This window comes from Lissotriton helveticus, chromosome 8 (genome assembly GCF_964261635.1).
Source record: "Lissotriton helveticus chromosome 8, aLisHel1.1, whole genome shotgun sequence".
NCBI lineage: Eukaryota > Metazoa > Chordata > Amphibia > Caudata > Salamandridae > Lissotriton > Lissotriton helveticus.
The window spans coordinates 1,466,632,330-1,466,650,028 of record NC_136069.1 but is presented as its reverse complement, the minus strand read 5'-3'; the positions used below and the strand labels follow the sequence as shown (position 1 = coordinate 1,466,650,028).

General features: G+C 49.1%; 1 protein-coding gene across 3 annotated transcripts in view; it reads right to left on the bottom strand.

The window, feature by feature from the left end:
* SYNJ1 (synaptojanin 1) overlaps nt 1–17,699 on the bottom strand; it is a 706,257-nt gene that overhangs the window by 122,926 nt on the left and 565,632 nt on the right. For all 3 annotated transcript variants that reach the window (XM_078658404.1, XM_078658402.1, XM_078658403.1), the window contains one exon: nt 7,621–7,783. In XM_078658404.1, coding sequence (XP_078514530.1) covers nt 7,621–7,783 — 163 coding nt within the window. The remainder of the gene's footprint in view (nt 1–7,620; nt 7,784–17,699) is intronic.

Sequence of the window (17,699 nt, the reverse complement as noted above, 5' to 3'; positions counted from 1 at the left end):
TGCATGTGATTAGGAGCAGTACTGTCCCAACGTCAAACCTGCTGAAAATTAGTTCCGGTCGCCTACACGAGCAGGACCCTGACACCCACTGAACAGCAATATTCGGAAATGGAGAGGGAAGTCATTGTGATCCATTGGGGTGCCACCATTTCTACATGTACCTGCACGGTCATCCTTTCAATTTATACAGATCACAAGCCACTATTCCCCTCCCCACAGACTAAGAAAGGGATCCTGCAGCTACAGGAATTCAACTTCACTGCTGGGTACAGACCAGGCACCCGCTAACCAGCAGACTTTCTGTTAAGGCACGCTCGGCCGGCCACCCCATGGAGGAAATGAGTGAAGCCCAAGACACAGAGGAATATGTCCGACTTGCGAAAAGCTCCAAAATGTTACCATTGTCCCAGTCTGACATCATGGCTGCCACAGAGCAGGTTGATTGTCTGCAGATAGTCATCAAGGCAGTCAGGGCCAGTGACTGGAAGGCCTTACGCTGCCACTCAGTGCACCGCACTGAAGATGCAAGACTGACGCTACCAGCTTTGTACCAGGTACGGCATGAGCTCTCCGTGACGGCAGAAGGATGCCTCATGCCAGGAGCCCGCCTGGTCCTACCCAGCAGCCTCAAGAGCAAACGATTAAGGTAGCCCACAGAGCCCACCAAGAGGTGATGAAGACGAAGAGTAGACTCCAAAGCAAAGTCTGGTTTCCTGTCCTGGATCAGTGGGTGGAACAAACTGTCAGGGACTGTACCGCCTGCCAAGCGAGTAGTCAACCTGAGCCTCCAGCTTTTGGTGATCACGAAGAAGGGCCCAACCAGCCCATGGCAATGCTCCAGTGCGGATTTCGGAAGCCTCCCCGATGGAACACATAGGCTAAAGATCATAGATGACTTCTCTCGGATCTCCAAAGTAGAAATTGTGACCTCCACCTAAAAATCCGAAGTGATATCATAGAAAAGGTCATGGTCACTCACGAACCGATTGGTGAAATCTGCACAGACAATGGAACGCAACACGAAACACAGATGCATCATGCCAAGGTGGCCCGAGGCCAACGGTGAACTGGAACAGTTAGTAAGAACTCTAACCAAAGTCTTTTGAATAGCAGCATCTGAAAGAAAGAATGTTGAAAATGCCATCTACACGTTTCTGCAGGAGTTTCGAGTGATTCCACGCTCCACTGCAGGGATAGCCCCAACCGGCTGTGCGTAAAGCGAGCAATCCAAGACACCATTACCCCCTGGGGGCCGCACACCCTGATCCCCCAAATTGCCTCCGTCTCTTGGAGTGCAAGCAACAACAAATGGAGGTACACAATCAGCTACATGTCCCACCAGGAGATGGAGTGCTTGTGCAGGATTGACACCCTGGAGGCAAATTCCTCCGGTCATTTGTAGCGGCCCCATGGACTGTCACATTAGTGAAAAGGACCATCATAACTGCCAAGAGAGGGGCAGAAATAGTCACTCAGAACATCTCCCATTTCAGAAAGGTACAGACAAACCATGGTTGTGACCCATCTCACCAGGATTCCACAGAGAATAGCCTTACAGATGTGATGGACATATCAATGGAGGGGGCAGAAGGAAAACAGTGCGGTGTAACAAATTTGATTACTTCCCCAATGCTGGAAGTCAGACCCCCTCAGCCTAAAGGAGCAGAGTCCCCAGTCAAGGATATACCCAGAAGGTAGCACCATGTCAAAGACCTTGACCCAACGATGGGGTGCAGAGCGGTACCACCTAAGGAGCCAATCCAGCCCCGTCATACAGATACAAAGACTTTGTGTCTGATTAGCAGATACAGAGACTTTGTGTCAGACCAGCAGTAATCACCCTACCATTTCTGATTAACCGAAATTATGTTGTTAAATAGTTTTTCTTTGTGGTTCATGCTGATTTGTGTTCTTACTCCTGAATGGTAGAGCGATGTAGTGTTGAGGTGTGAGCGAAACCGCCCATCAGTGAGGCTCAAGAGGTGGGAGTGAGTTTGTTTTCCCAGCACGTGCCCAGGCAATGGTATAGTCTGGCACTCCGACGTCGGGATTAAATAAAAAGAAGGCATGTCAAGTTAGCAAAGCAGTAAATGGTGTCTTTGTCCTTATTGAGCCTAGAACCCAGTACAAAATGACGAGCATTGAAGGCCTGGCTGGGAAGAAGACTGAAAGACACCCATCACAAGTTAGGATATATACAGTACTCTGTGCCCCCACACTCCCAAGGCTGAAAAACAGAGGACCTTAACTGGAAAATGAGGAGCAAGCAGTACGGCAGGCGAGCAATTTGTAGAACATGCTCTCAGCATTTGTGTAGCCCTGCTGCTCATTAAACACGAGAGGCAGCAAAGTATAGAGCAAGCAACGTGACTTCAGGAGAGAGCCCTGCAGGTGGTGGGTGCTGAGCAGAAAGTGACCACACTACATTAAAGTTGCCAGAGCGTAAGCAGATGCCAGAAATGGCTGCAAACTGCGTATCCAGACTGGATCTCTGTGGAGCAGATCTCTTTTACCAGTCACTGAGCCGTATTGCCAAAAAAATAACATAACAACAACACATGATGCGCACAAAAACATACAACAATAAATGCACCACCTTCGTACCTTCTGGACTTTAGGCTGCTACTCCAATACAAGCATTAGCAAAGCCAACAGGTCTTGCCTATGTGAGATCCAATGGATTTGCCAAACGTTTTTTTTAGCTATGTGGTACAGCAGTGTGGCTGCTTTGTATAGCTGAAAGTTAAAAGTAATTTAAAAAAAACAAGTTATAGTGCTTTAAAAAAATTACTTTCAGTCATGTTGCACAGCATATGCGCTGCTCTACAACATGGCTAGACATTGACAAAGCCAATAGATCTCATCTCGTGGCGAGACCCATTGGCTTTGACAATGCTAGTTTTATGGCTAGCCTCGGTATGTGTATCGTGGAGGTGCTGGTACCTAGGACAGGTTAGCTGGCGGAACTCTGGTGTAAGGAGAACCAGGAATGGTTGCCAAATATCCCCAAAGGTCGAGCCCTTCCCTGCCAGTTTAAAGGTCATCTTCTCCAGCCCCAAAACATGCCACAAGAGCTGGAGCCAACCTATAAAGTTGGGTATTCAGGAGGTTCTCTAGTGGGTCAGAATGTTTTGAGCTGCTGATCCTAAGGCTATCGCTATCTGGCGAACTCTTCTGGAGTTAAGTGGATACGTTAAAGGGTTTGGTACTCCTAAAAGTACATAGGCTGGGAACCTCGGTAGTTGGGTATCTAGATACTTGTCCACCTTGTCTAATATCTAGTCTATAATACTGTTGTATGTGGTCACATTTTCATAGGAGATGAACCAATTTTCCCTGCTTTCCACACCCTCACCAACATTCAGCGCTTTGTTTGGGGTCTGCTCTGTGTATGTGTTCTGGCATGTAGTACCAATTTATATTAGAGTTTCCATCAGTTCCATGACACTTGCTGTGTGCCGTGCCCTGTTATACACACCCTCCCACTCTTTGCTCCTAAGTTCTCGACCTAGGTCTCTTTCCCAGCGCGTGCCGCCTGCATTACATGTGTGTCGGCTGAGTAACTTCTTATAAAGATCGGAGATGAGCTTCTTATCGGACGTCCTCGTTAGAAGCCATCTTTCATAAGGTGTAAGGTGCCTCTGCGCGTGTGGTCTGTAGTTGGGGTGTAGCGCCCAATGTCGAAGCTGCAGGTAGTGTAACCTATCAGATTCGGGGATCCCATAGTCAGATCTGACTTGTGTGAAGGGTTGTCGAAGAGTGGGGTGAGGGGGAGGGGAAGGGGGTCAGTTTGAGTTTGGTGTTAGTCTGTGGGAAGCGTATAGGTTAGGGGGTCTCTCTTCATCCTCTCAAGGAAGCTCAACACTCAGCAGTCGACTCGCTTCCAAAAGTAATCTGAGTTGTAGAAGCTTACCATCCAGGCAAAAGATGACTCGAAATGGGTTACCCCAGGAATATGAGATGCCTTGTTGATGCAGGTGTGCAGTGATTGGCCGAAAGTTCCTTCGTTTCTGGAGGGTAAGTAGAGCTAGGTCTTGGCACAATGTTGAGTCTGATCTCTGAAGGTGATGGGGTGCATGGATATGGCTTTGGTGAGGATTTGTTCTTTGGTACTAAAGTTTTGTACGCAGAATAATATGTCCTCTGGCGGTGCTTTGTCTGGTCAGGGTGGGCCCACCCTGTGAGCTCTGTCCAGCTTAAGATCCGTGTTGGGTGGGTTGCCTAGTATATGGTTGACCAAGTCTCTCGCGTAAGCGAAAATGTCACCTGCTTCCACATTGGTTTTCACCCCGCTGATCCGTATATTATGCCTGTGGGAGCAGTTTTCAAGGTCCTAGATATGGGGCTGTAGATCTATGTGCTGGTCATGGAGACGGATTACCTCTTGCTGCAAAGCTGTTAGTTCAGTTTCTCTGGCATCTCCTTCATCTTCCAGCGTGGTCACCTGCTCCTCGATTTTGTCCTCGTCCCTCCTGACATCTTTGATTTCTGATGTGAGATCGCGTTTAACTGTTTGCAGGTCTTGAAAAGTGACTCAAGGAAGGATCGTGTCACAGGTTCCTCCCCGGTGCTATCTACCTTCATTTGGGTTGGTTTGCCAGAGTTTGGGTGCTTCATCGTGCCACCTCCTTGAGAGCGTGCAAAGAGGTCTTTCAAGGTTTTGTCCTGCTTTCCTCGAGTGGAGCTCAATCTCGTTTCTCTCAACCGTTGCGTTCTTCATGGGCTGGGCTAACACTATCCTCGAGCGACAGGGTCTCTGCCGGGCTGAGGGCTTGGTAAATGGTGCTTAGTGTCGTCCGGGTGGGACCCGTGGGCGCCTGCTAGATGAAGCCTCCAAGGCAGCTATTGCCATGCTTCCCGAAGGTAGTGTCCCCCAGTGATAGGCCCTTGCCTCGCTCACCTCTAGCTCCTCTCCTTATTGTGCTAGTATGAGCCATGTTCGTTTCAGCGTAAACTGACTTGGGGGTCTTCCTCCTTTGCTAAGGTTCCAACACAGGTCCACACCCTCAGGCTGCAAGCCGTATATTGTGGACTGTTCCACCAAGGCACCGCTGTCTGAGCTATGCCAGATCTAGTCTCTGGTCAGGTCTACCAGCTCCATCGGATTGGGTCAAGGTGTGTAGAGATAGTCCGTTTTCTGGCCCTGCACCATCACTCACTCCGGTCGTCTCCCTCTGCGCCCGTCTCCTGTCGCTCTCAGCTCCACTTGCTCTGCTCCCCAGTACCTGTTTGGCTCAGAGTCCGATATTAGGGCCCGCTTGTAGCGCAGAGTGTTGATGGGCTGAAGCCTACATTGATGCGGGGGTCTTGACGGGCTCTGCAATGAAGTGCCAGGAGATATTGGGTAAACAAGCGGGGGAACTGCAGCGCACCCGCAAGCCGGGCCCGGTCCTAGTCGGGCCGCCTCCGCCGGAAGCGGCATTCCACTCTTAGCTGCCACCCGCTAATGGTGGCCATGCTTATTTTTCCTCTTGCTTCAATCGTCTGCTCCCTTGGGCCGTGGCGCTCGTCCGGTTAGTGGGGCAGTAGGTGGTGGAGCAGGTGTGTTCCGTGCTGAGTGGTCGGGTCACAGCCATGACCGAAGAAGCACGTGCCCCGGACACAAAGGGTGGCACACCCAGGCAGTCCTTCGTTCCTCTGTGGGTAATCAGCAAGGTGCTCTTGGTGCACTCAAATCTGGCCGTGCCATCAGGCCTGGCATCGATTGTCCTGTATCTATGTAGGCTGCAGGTTGTAGGCCGGATGCAGGCCCCTTCAGCTCCCACATCGGTGCCTTCTTCAGTGGGAGTTCCAGCAGTGGAGACCGTGCCCGGAGAGGCCTCTGCTCTTCGGCGACAGCCAGTGTGGTACACTTGAATTGCTCTGGGCCTGTCAAACTGCCCCCCAGGCCCGGCGTCGGTCCCCGATACTCGGGTGGGTTGCCGAAGGCAGGTCTGGAGCAGGCCCGACTAGCCCACAAGCTCGTCTCCTCCCCAAGGCAGCGGTCTCCGCTGTTATGCACCCTTGGTGCTCTTCTCCAGGCGCAGGGGAATCACGCCTGGTGTAGGCCCCCGGGGTCTCGCACGGTCAGCGGGCCTCTCGCTCTCCACGGTTCGCAGCTGCATCCGCTCCAGACGACGCATAGGCCCCAGCCACTCCTGGACTCAGCAGGTGTTTCTTTAGGGTGATATTGCGGCCCTTAAAAAGCTCCCACTTTGGTCCTGACATCTCCCGGGGTGGGGTTTAATCGGATTCGAACCCTCATGTCCGGTCTGAGCTATGGGAGACACAGTTCTTGCCAGCAGGAGCGAGGAAACAGCGTCCTATCTCGCCGCCATCTTGACTACACCCCTCGAATAGCATTTTTTTAATAAAAATAGTTTTGAATTTCATTTCAAAGTTAAACGAGCCAGTGGGTACAAATTAACACCTACAATTTCCCCATGTCTTCAGATTACCACAGTACTGCATCCATACTTCCCAAACTGTTCTGGTTTTTTTGGGGGGGCGTCCACAGGCAGCATATAGGCCACAACAGCATAATGGTGAAAAAACTCCAGCATTAAAGAGAACGTGGCTAGCAAGTGTAGGGAAGTAATCCCAAAGCATGTCATTAGACGATTAGATGACTGTGTAAGAAGGTCAGACACTGATTATTAGAAGTTGTAGGGACAGAACATGATTAGCGGAAGTAGTGAATGTAGTTCAGATACTGTTATTAAATGGTTGGAGAGTAGATAATCAAAGAATAGTTAGTGCTTTGGTAATGTAAAGAACGACGTACCAAATTCCTTTACGGTTTGAATTAGTGGTGAAATAGACATAGTGGTTAGAGAATATTGAGGGGGATTAACATCTTACTGCAACATGAGTGAGCACACCTCGTCCACAAAAAAAACAGGGTGGCTGATCAGAATGCTCAAAAGATGTGTGATGTGCAGCTGAAGTGTAGAAGTGTGTCCTTATGTTTTCCATTCAGCTGTTTTTTGACCATCAAGGCAACAACCTTAAATTACAACCATAAAATATTGATTCACACTTGTACCTGTATCTAATGACCACCACTTACATGTACTAAGTGAATAACGGAAAATCTTCACACATGCATAAGTAATAGCATACAACTGTGCTCTCCAAACCATTGTACCAATCGGAAATGGATTAACAAATCACATGTATATGAATAATTCTCCAGTCATACCAGTTGGTCAGAACATTGATTGCTATCAGTGATGAAATGTGCTATAGTGTAGGATTTGGTGCAGCACTGTGTTCAAAATTACACCTCTTCAAAATGACACTGTTTGATTCTTGGCCATAAACATGCCCCATCATTTTGCACCAAGGCAAGAACAAATCTTGGGCCTGAAAGCCGAAGCACGATAGGGCCCAGTACCAAAACATTTTCAACAGGATTTTAAACCCTCAGAGGAGCATTAAACATTGTATAAATAGGCCTAATAAGGTTTTTGAGTTAGAAAGTCTGCTTACGGTCTACTTGATGTTCCCCTTTATGTGGAATTGGGCAAACAAATGTATACAAACATGTATGTTGCCTATATTCTAGGTGGTACATTTACATAACACAGGTATATAGAATCTCCTATATAATGGTAACTGTCTTTCTCGAGGAGTACATACCTTCTAGCTCAAATTCTGCAGCAACATCTGCATCTTCACCAAGCAATGCAGAGCTTGTAGAAGAAGGCATTGCAATATCCATTGATTCCAAACTCATTTCTTCTTCCAGCTGAGTGATCCAGTCTGGGTTTTTCAATTGTATAGTGACAACTTTACCCAATATCTGCAAAGAAACCCCCAAATTGATGTACATTTTAAAATGCCACCACTGAAAGTGTGTTCAGTTAGACAAATTGTGCAAAATCCAGATAGGTTAACAGTTGTCTAGGTGTGTATAATGTTCAATTTAGAATGCAGAGGTAATGTGATATAAGAAACAAAAGATTCCATTAGTCTTGACTGGAGTCGTGGTTCACATACCACTATTTTAGTATAAGGTTTAGTCTCCCCCTGGTGACCACTGTGTATTGTGTGCTACTTATGTGTTTCTATTGAAAAGTACTGTGTACATTGTGTATATCTCGGACTATGAGATACCTGAATGTGATAGTGAGTATCTTATAATAATTACATATTTTTATAAATATACTGTGTAGTTCTTTTTCACTTACTCTATGCCTACAAGATTATGCTCTGGTAAAACAAGCTGCTTTACACTCCTACTGGACTACGCCTGAAGGCTGCTCTCCACAGCTACCACAGAGAGAGCTTTCTAAGGTTGTCTACGCCCACTAAAATCACCATAAGGGTTGTCTGGATTGGTGTAAGGTGCCCACTTACATAAGTGTGCATCATATACCAAGCCAGCTTCTCACAAGTATCCACCCAGTTAATCATATCCCCCTCTATGACCTACATGACATGTATGACACAGCAAGGGGTAAAATATGCCATATGATTATTGTGAGTGGAGAGGTAATTTAGAACAGGTTTTAACGGGGAGTCACGCACATAATACTTTGTAGCTTGCAACAAGCTTTAGAAAAGTAAACAGGTTCTCCCTCGGGTATATCATGACATCTGGAACTGGTTGTACCCTTCTACCCTCTGCTGCGTACCAACAGCTAACCCCTCCCTCTCATTCTGGAACAAATTCAAGTAGTATCATTTTGATTGCTGGCAGCAGTTTCACTTGGTAGTTTTTAGAAAACTAAAAGTAGCATCAGGCTGACTGATTGAAAAGTCACACAAGACCATACTCACCATTTGCAATTTGGCAGGGCGCCACAGGGAGACTTCCAAGCTTTGTGCTTTAAACTATTTCTTGGGAAGTGGTGCATTGAGCTATTTCTTGGCAAGTTGAGACTCCTGCTTCCTCAACTGAGTGACCATTCTTAAATCTGGAAACATGTGCCTTTATTTCCTCTCAGGGACTAGTTTTTGTTTTCCGTTGTTGCTCTCGCTAGTTTCTCTCTTTGCCTCAGCAAGCCCAAATTGTATAATAGTATGAGATCTAGACTGGGTTTTCCTAGAGCCCCTTGTGGGGATTCAAACTGGTTTTTGGATATCACGCTGTGTGATCCTAGCACCCCCAAAGACATCTATACCATGCAAAAGGCATCATGCATCTATATCCTCCTGGAAGGAATGGACCACCAAAGCTCGGCTTCTGGTTGCCCCATTATGTATTCCAAATGTTGGATCACAGATGTAAATTCAAAGATTCTGAATGACTGCTGGATTTCCAATTCACGTGCCTGGATTTGTATGTCCAATTCCGTTATTTCAATGCCTTAAACCAAGCACCTCCTGTTATGTTTTTTCCATCCTCTTGCTAATCATCCTCCATGGTTCAACGAAGTCCCGGCAGCACTTGAAACAGCACAGATTTCCTCCAAGTCATACTGACAATCTGATGGTCTGCTTTATCAACTTCCCTTTTGAACTGTTAATGGGTCAATCTAGCCTCAAAAAAGCCTTTCTGATCTCTTGATGGCTTTGGCCTTCTATCTACGGGGGCACGTTAACCCCAGGGACAAGCCATAGCACATTGTTTAAAACAGGCATTAAACCCACGGGAATCGAAAAACAGCTAATGTACAGAAACTCTTTAGGGTCCCAATGGGGGACACTCAACCATAGGACCAATCCAGGGTGCCAGCCATCCAACCTGATAGCTACCTTGACTACAATGCATCCAACCACCCTCCTTGCCTCACCGGAACAGTCCCTTGGGTCAAACAGGGCACTCTGGTAAACCCAATGCATTCAGGATCGTTGTCTGGCTTGGTCAATAATTATTATGTCCCGTGGGTGCTTGTGGAGAGCGCTCCACTCATGGCTCCATTGTAAAACTCAACATTGCCGTCTTGGAAGGGGTGTGGGTACTCAATACCATGTGTCATACGGGCCACAGCTTCTTAATGTGCTCCAATTCTGGCATGCACCTGCTCCACCCGCCGGATCTGAGATTATTCCCAGCAGCTCCATGTTGCCCATAAGAGGAAGTCTTGCTGGAAGCCCGCAAAAAGGCAGCCATCATGGTACACAGCAAGCTCCTTACCCCTTTAATAACATTTGAATAGTTTATTAATCATGCCTCACCCGTATCTAAATTTGAGAAATGTTTAGTGCAATTAACTGCAAATCTTGCGTGTGACTCATGTTCAACAACTGGATCCACTGTGCATTGTACATTACTCAGTGGTTGCCAAAATGCATTTAACAAGGGAGCTTTTTCCTTCTAAAAATTGTGATGTTTTTAAGGTTTTGATTAAAACGTAGCACTGCACAGCCAAACCACAAAATGATGGTAGTACAAACACAGAGTTCAAATTCCAGACTAGAGGAGGGGAACGGGAGCATGCCAAACAGTTAAAGGCAATGCAGTTAAATAGTGCAATTAGGAAGGCAGGAATCAATAAAAACAAGTGAAGCCTGCGTGGCTCACCAACACTCTATATATCATCACTAGCAGGAAGGCTTTCAATGCTACAAAGACTAGCTTTAGCTACGAAAAGTTATTGTGAAGGAACAATTCAAATGCATCTCACAAGGAATTGGGCATGTTAAACGGTTAGCCCACTACGATTGGGAGAAAGAGACCAGCATCTTAAGTTTACGACTAAAGATGGAAGGACCGGCCCCGAGCAGCGGTGCAAACTGAGTTAAGGTCCTTTGACCTGCACAGAACATGAGACTTGCTTGACCTTTCACTGCAACAAGCACCTAGAAGGAGAGAATGGCTTGAACCAACAGTACAAGTGTGGCATTATACATCCCCAAACCCAGAAGAGAAAACTGGCACAAATCAATGGTGTAAAGGGGTCTGCAGGTTAGAAAAGTATTTTGTTTCCAGAGGGTTCTGGCCTGCAGAGTGCTTAACCTTCCTCCCAGGACTAAGACAAATGTATCTGTCTGAAACAGATTCTGCTACCGAAGAATAAGACCCAAGAGCCCTGTATTTACCTTTCCACTGTCTGGTAACCAATACCCTGGTCACATCGTCTGACCATTCTTTCTGAAATATACAGTCTCCTGTTTTATGAGTGCACCCTTACCCTGCATGCAGGTCTGGCAGTTCCAGTTGTGGTTTGCCCTGAATGTAACCCACAGAGAGAGTAGGTGTGCACCAGAAGCTATGCAGGTCACCTACTTTGAAAAGTCAGATTGTAGAGGCATAGGCTACCTGAGCTGGAGGACGAATGGTGGGGAAGGGAAGAAACAGTAAAATGGTATCAAAGCTAGTATTCACACACTGTTCAGCAGAAGCAAATGGAACTGCCAAAGGCATGCATATGTACATGGGGGGGGGGGTTGACTGCCAATGATGTATGAAGGCATCTTATTTAAACATGACAATTGTACAGATGATGTATTGTAGATGTTTTCAGCCCTGCAGCTAGGTGGCAGGCTATCCTCAAAATCAAAACTGGGAAAGAGTCAGCAGCATGAGTTAAGCCTACGCTGCTCTTTTTAAGTTGAACCCTTTTGGAGCTTGGCTGACGTAGGCACTACCCCCCCTGGGGCGGCGCACGTCCATTGGCCGACACCAGGGACGGCCCCCTTGAATCCCCTGGTGCAAAGCACCAGAGGTTTCTTTTTTTTCCCCGTGGGGGAGATGCTGAAGGCTTTCTGTGTCTCTGTCTGCCACCCCCTCCCGCCCATCTCTGACAGAGTGCAGCGAGGCGCTCTCACGTCACAGTTTCCCCCACTGGAGCCAGGACAGCTGCAGGTACAGCCGCTCTTGACTCCGGTGGGCAAAACGGGCTGAATCGGCCTCCCAAGCTTTCAGGAAGGTCTCCCCTTTCAAACGAGGCCTTCCTGAAATGGTTTGCTGGCCGTGGATCGCGATCCATGGCCAGGAAACCCCACTAGACACAGGGATCTCTCGGGAGTGGGCCCTCGACACCTACAAGCCAGTCATTCGTGACTGTTGCGCACATCAATCATGCACACACCCACCTACACTTTGAAATCAACAACCTATCTGCCTTCTACATAGGATAGTGTTTTAAAAGGAAGGTTTTAGGCAGTAGCAGAGATGGATTATTGTTGGATGAATGGTGTCCAGGCCCTGAATCTGGTTCTGGAGTCCAGCTCTGAGCCAGGATCAAAGGCTGAGACAGCAGATACTTAGACAGCATCTGAGGGAGAGGACAACCGAGCAGAATCTGGAAGTAATTTTTCAGTCGGCGCAGTTCCATCCGACGACTCAACTTCCAGCGATTCTGAAGGTGGCGATGCCAGTCGTGCTGTCCCTTTGCAAACACAGTCTGTGCAGCGGGACACCGGTAGCAGGTTAGAGCAACACAGAGAGCAGGCACGTGCGGCCACAAGCACAGACTGAACGCTTTCTCACCAACCTCCCAATTTAGTTCAGCCCCATATTCCGCCTTTCACTGGCGACACTGGATGTAAAGTCGATACGGTGAATTTTTTGCCAATTGACTACGTCCATCTCTTTTTGGATGTTAAATTCCGTGATGAAATTGTGCAGTAAACAAATTTGCGTGCCAAACAATTTCTGAGGGAGCATGGAGGCACTTCGAGGGCACATAAGTGGACTCCCACTTCATTAGGGGAGTTGAAGATATTTTTGGGCCTCACACTAAAAATGGAGATAGGGCATAAGCCAAACCTGCTGTCCTACTGGTCTACTCTCATGGTTTGGTTAACCCCCATCTTCGTACCATACGTGAGCAGAGATAATTTTTTGCCAATTCTGCTGCATTGCCCCGAAACCATCCAAACCATGACACGTTGGACAAAATTCAGCCTGTTGTGGAACATTTGTCTTCCAGGTTTCCAGAGGTTTGTACTCCTGGATAGAATGTAGCCATCAATTAGTACTTGATCTTGTATAAAGGGCGGCTGCTGTTCAGGCAGTGTATTCCGAGCAAACGCGCTTGCTATAGCATAAAGCTGTACACGCTGTGTGAGAGCTTGACTGGCTATGGGTACAGCTTGAGAGTGTATACAGGGAAGGACACAACTCTAAACCCTGTAGGTTGCCCTCCAACGCTAGGGATCATAAGTAAGACCTTTTTTTTGTCAATATGGGTAGCTGGGGATTTTGTGCCCTAGCTCAGTCGTCACCTAGGTAAACCTTCACACTTTTGAGTAGTAGACAACGAGGGCATTACAGGGGTGAATGACTCGAGTGGTTCTCACAAGTTTATCTTTCACCCAGCATCTCCTGCAATCCTCAAATTTAGCTAAAATTCAAAATGCCTTCATATTTACGTGATGGAAATTTCAGGAATTTGCGACGACCTACAATCTTCCATTCACCTAGCATTGGTACTTCACTTGTGTGGGTGGGCCAAGTGCCCACGACAGGTGCGTCTCTGACCATTGGGTTTTTAGAAGGGCTGTGAAGACTTGGCTATTCTCCAATCACTAAGCTGTTTCTCCTTTCCACTCTATCACACAGTCAGCGCTGGGACACCCTGTTGCTGGGGCAGCCATGGACTCTACAAATATTTTAACATAACATAAACAGGGCCCAAAAAGTGATGTGGAGATATAAAATTACCTATCACAAAACAACCTGGTTTTGCAAGGGGCAAGGCAAGGCTTGCGTGGACCTCAACATTTTTCTACTCAGAATCCCCTGCAAACCTCATATTTAGCCTAAAAAAATAAAATTGTTCTCAAATTTCTGTGTGGGAAAGTTGTGAGATCACCGGGGTGACCCAAAATTTCTACCACCCATTATTCCCCGGGTCTCCCGCTAAAAATGGTATCTCACTCTTGTGGGTGGGCCAAGTGCCCGCGACAGGCAAGGGCCCAAAACGTATTGAGGAGATATCAAAATTACCTTGCACTAAACATCCTGTTTTTTTTTTTAAAGAGGGGGCACCTGCATTTTTGGCCCCGGGCTTGGCGGCCTTCTAGGGAAACCTACTAAATCCACCCACTTTTGAAAGCTAGACAGCCGGGGGAGTCCAGGGAGGTACGGCTTGTGTGCCCCCCCCCCCCCCCCCCAACGTTTTACTACTGCAAACATCAAATTTAGCTGAAAAAAATTACATTTTCCACATAATTCACCGTGCCAGCACAAATGTCCTACCACACTGCATTCCCCTTAGTTTACCGAGCCTTGAAGGATCTACCAAAATTACCCCTTGCTAAATTCAGAATTGTGTCTACCTTTCAGAAATATATAGCTTTCTGGGACCCATTATTGGTTTTACATCAATTTCTAGCACTAACTGTAAAGAGATTGAAAGTACAAAAAATAATACAAACAGGCGATGTAGCACAGAAAATGTTGGTTTTCTAACAATAGTCTGCCTGTCCCTGAAAACTGGGATATCACCGCAAATGCTTTATTGATACCATTCACAGAGAAAAAAACAGATGCTTTCTCCTTCAGCACTTTTCTCAAATGGTTCAGCAAAAACACAAAATTTAGCTCTATTTTGGCTAAAGTCTGGGTCCCCTCCAGGGGAATCTCAAACCCTGGGTACCTTTAGAATCCTCAGGATGTTGGAAGAAAAGGACACAAATTTGACGTGGATACCTTATATGCACAAAAGGTTACAGGGGCCTTAGCCCGAACTACCTCAAACAGCCAAACAAAGGCTCAGCACTGGGGTGGGGGAGGCATGGCGTGGGAAGGGGGGGGGATTAAGGTCAAAATGGGAGGTAAGATACATAAATCAAAAGATTGACATAAGGGGAGCAAAGTGACAATGATAAAGCCATAATTTCTGTCATAAATAGGACCTCTAACTGCAGCGTTGTAGCCCATCACCCTCTAAGATGCACTAACAATTTTAGTGGTGCTGAAATGGCCCAATTATTGAGATGGGCTTTTGTTTTTGTTCCTAGGTCTGGAGTCCCTATGAAATTGATGGGAGGGGTAGTCCGTCATGATGACCTAGGTGGAGAACCTTCCCTGAGGCGGCTGGAATGCTCAAATATGGACTGTCAGTCTCTGCAAGCTGTATTAATGAGGACAATACAGCGAGGAACCTGAGCACATAAAGACTCCTATACGCTGAGCATTTCTTGGGTGGTAGGAGCAAGTGAAGTCTACATTGTGTATTCACCAAAAACACTGCTGCATCAGGATCAACAAGGCTGCACCTTAATACAAGACCAGACAAGCCTTCTAGGAATGCAGAAAAAAGGCTCCTGTCCAGGGGCATTGGACACATTGTAACATTCTTGCCTATACAAAGGTATACTTCAAATGACTGGTACAAACCTGGTGAAGCATAAAAAAACACGCTGGCCAGGCTGAGTGGATGTAGGAACAGTGATCGTTCCCCAAAGGTGCTGACAATCTATTTACCTGCTTGCTGTACATGCACTACTGGCTGCAGTATTTTAAGGAACAGTGAAAAGAACTAATAAAATATTTTTCAAATTAATTCCGTCCTAGGTAGGTTTTGTAACTTAATATGAGACATGTTTAAGACGTTTATTAATGGCATATGCATAACTTTTAAATATATAATGGTGGGGCGTGGCCAAGATGGCGGGCTGAGAGGACGCTCTCATCGTGAGCTCCCGAGACCCCGGAGCCCCTGCGCCGCCCTGTACCGCTGATCTCCCCCGGATCGAGCGGAGAAAGTGCCCAGTGCAGGTGGGCGAGCGGCGACGCAGCCTGAGGCCTCCGGTGACCCCCTAGATACGGCGGCGCCGCACCGGAGTAGTCCCCGGAGCGGGGGTTGGCCGCCGAGCCGACGGAGACCAGTGGGGCCGGAGACCGGGGCCCGCCGGAGGTCCAGCGAGAGGCTTCGGCGACGCAGCGAGGGCCAGCGGATTAGAGGCGCACCCAGTACGAGCCACCGGTGAGGCCGAGAGGCGGAGATCCCCGGTGAGACGACGACGCGCCGGCCGAAACCCCAAGGGGGCGGGACCGGCGGAGAGCTGCTACGCCAGTCCGGGGATCAGGTAGGCCGGGAGGCCCGTATCTGCGCGCCGACCTCCAGGCCCCCTCCCAGAGCCCCAAAGGATCGGAGGTGACGAGCGGAGGTCAGGGGCATTTAGAAGTGCCCCGATGTTCCCCTGCACGGCGTGTGGCCCCCGCATTGCCACAGCTCCGAGATGGTCTTCGCTGAGCCTATAGCGCGGGGTCGGCGCGCAAACCAACGGCCCTGACCGGAGGAGGGCCCTGCCTCCTCGTCCGCCCCCCCACGGAGCCGGAGCTCGGCTACTAACCTGGGAACCTCCATAGGTGGACTCCTTGGGGACGCGGGGCACACCTGGCCCCCGCACAGAGTGGAACGCGGATTGCGGTGGCGTGCACCGGCCAAGAGGGGGACCGGCCTGCGACGCCTCTCACTGTGGCACGGAAGGGAGCGACCCTGACTCCTGCAGGAGTGCTGTCGGCCCGAAGAAGAGGTGGGTGCCCTGACAACGCGGTGCTTCGGCCCTGGATAGGAGGGGGTATACTCTACTGTCATTGCCTCTAGACATTTCCTTCTACTCCGTGGTGCAGAGGGAGCGTCCTGCCACTGGAGGTAGACTGCTGCAGCCTTCCTGGAGGCGGCATTCCTGAGGTCCGGGGGGCCCTCCAGCTGGGATTGGACTGTGAAGTGACGCATCGGGGGGTGCTGTTGCGTGAGTCTCGGCCCCTACACCACCCCGACACACAGAACTTTACAGGTGCCCCCCCTAGTACGGCACGTCCCCACCTCCACGATGTCAGGCAACAGAGGGGGTAAGAAAGGAGACCGCACCTTACCGGAAATGCTGGGCAGAAGTGCCCCGAGACAGGACAGGAATCAACCTGCCCCGAGCCCCCCGACCAGCTCTCGAGGTGCAGAGGGGGGGGAACCTCCAGTAACCCGATCCTTCCTGGAGTCGCTGTTCAGCACCCTCAGGGAGGACTTCCAAACGCTGAAACAGGAGGTGGCCGGGGAGGTCCGAGAGGTGAGAAGAGAGGTCGACTCCCTTGGAGAGCGAGTATCCACCGTGGAGGAGGCTGGCCACACCCGAGACGAGGAGATCGCGCACCTGCAGCAGGAGGTCTTGCGGCTCAGAGACCAACAGATTGATCTCCAGGCCCACGCTGAGGATCTCGAGAACAGGTCCAGGCGCAACAACATCAGGGTCCGGGGCGTTCCATCTAATGAAGAGGGGGAAGACGTAGCCGCTTACCTGAGAGACCTGTTTCGCGACAAATTGGGCGAACCCGGAGACTTCCCTGTGAGAACTGACAGGGCGCACAGAGTGGGCCTACCAAGACGGGCCTCGGCGCCGCCTCCGGACATTTTGGCCTTCCTACCGGACTTCCCTTTGAAAGAGCGGATTCTCCGCGAGGCACGGCGACCAGTGAGTTTCCGGGGACATCAAGTGGCTTTGTATCAGGACTTATCAACGATCACATTGCAGAAACGCAAATCATTCAAAATCGCCACAGACTTTTTGCGAGAACATGACACGCAGTATTCCTGGGGCCACCCCTTCAGGCTCATTTTCCGTTGGAACGGGACTCTGCATCAGCTTCAATCCCTTCAGGACACTTGCGGAGTGCTGGGAATCACTGCAACGGCTGAAGACGCTCCCACGCCTCACCGCCGACGCAACGCCAGGGAGGGATGGCAGACAATTCGGAGGCGGCGATCCACACCCCTGCCTTCGTGACCTGATTCGCCCACGGTCCGAGCAGCAATGGACAGCGCAATACGGGAGGTGTCCAGAGACACATCGTCTGGTGATATGGCCTTGACGGCCTAAGC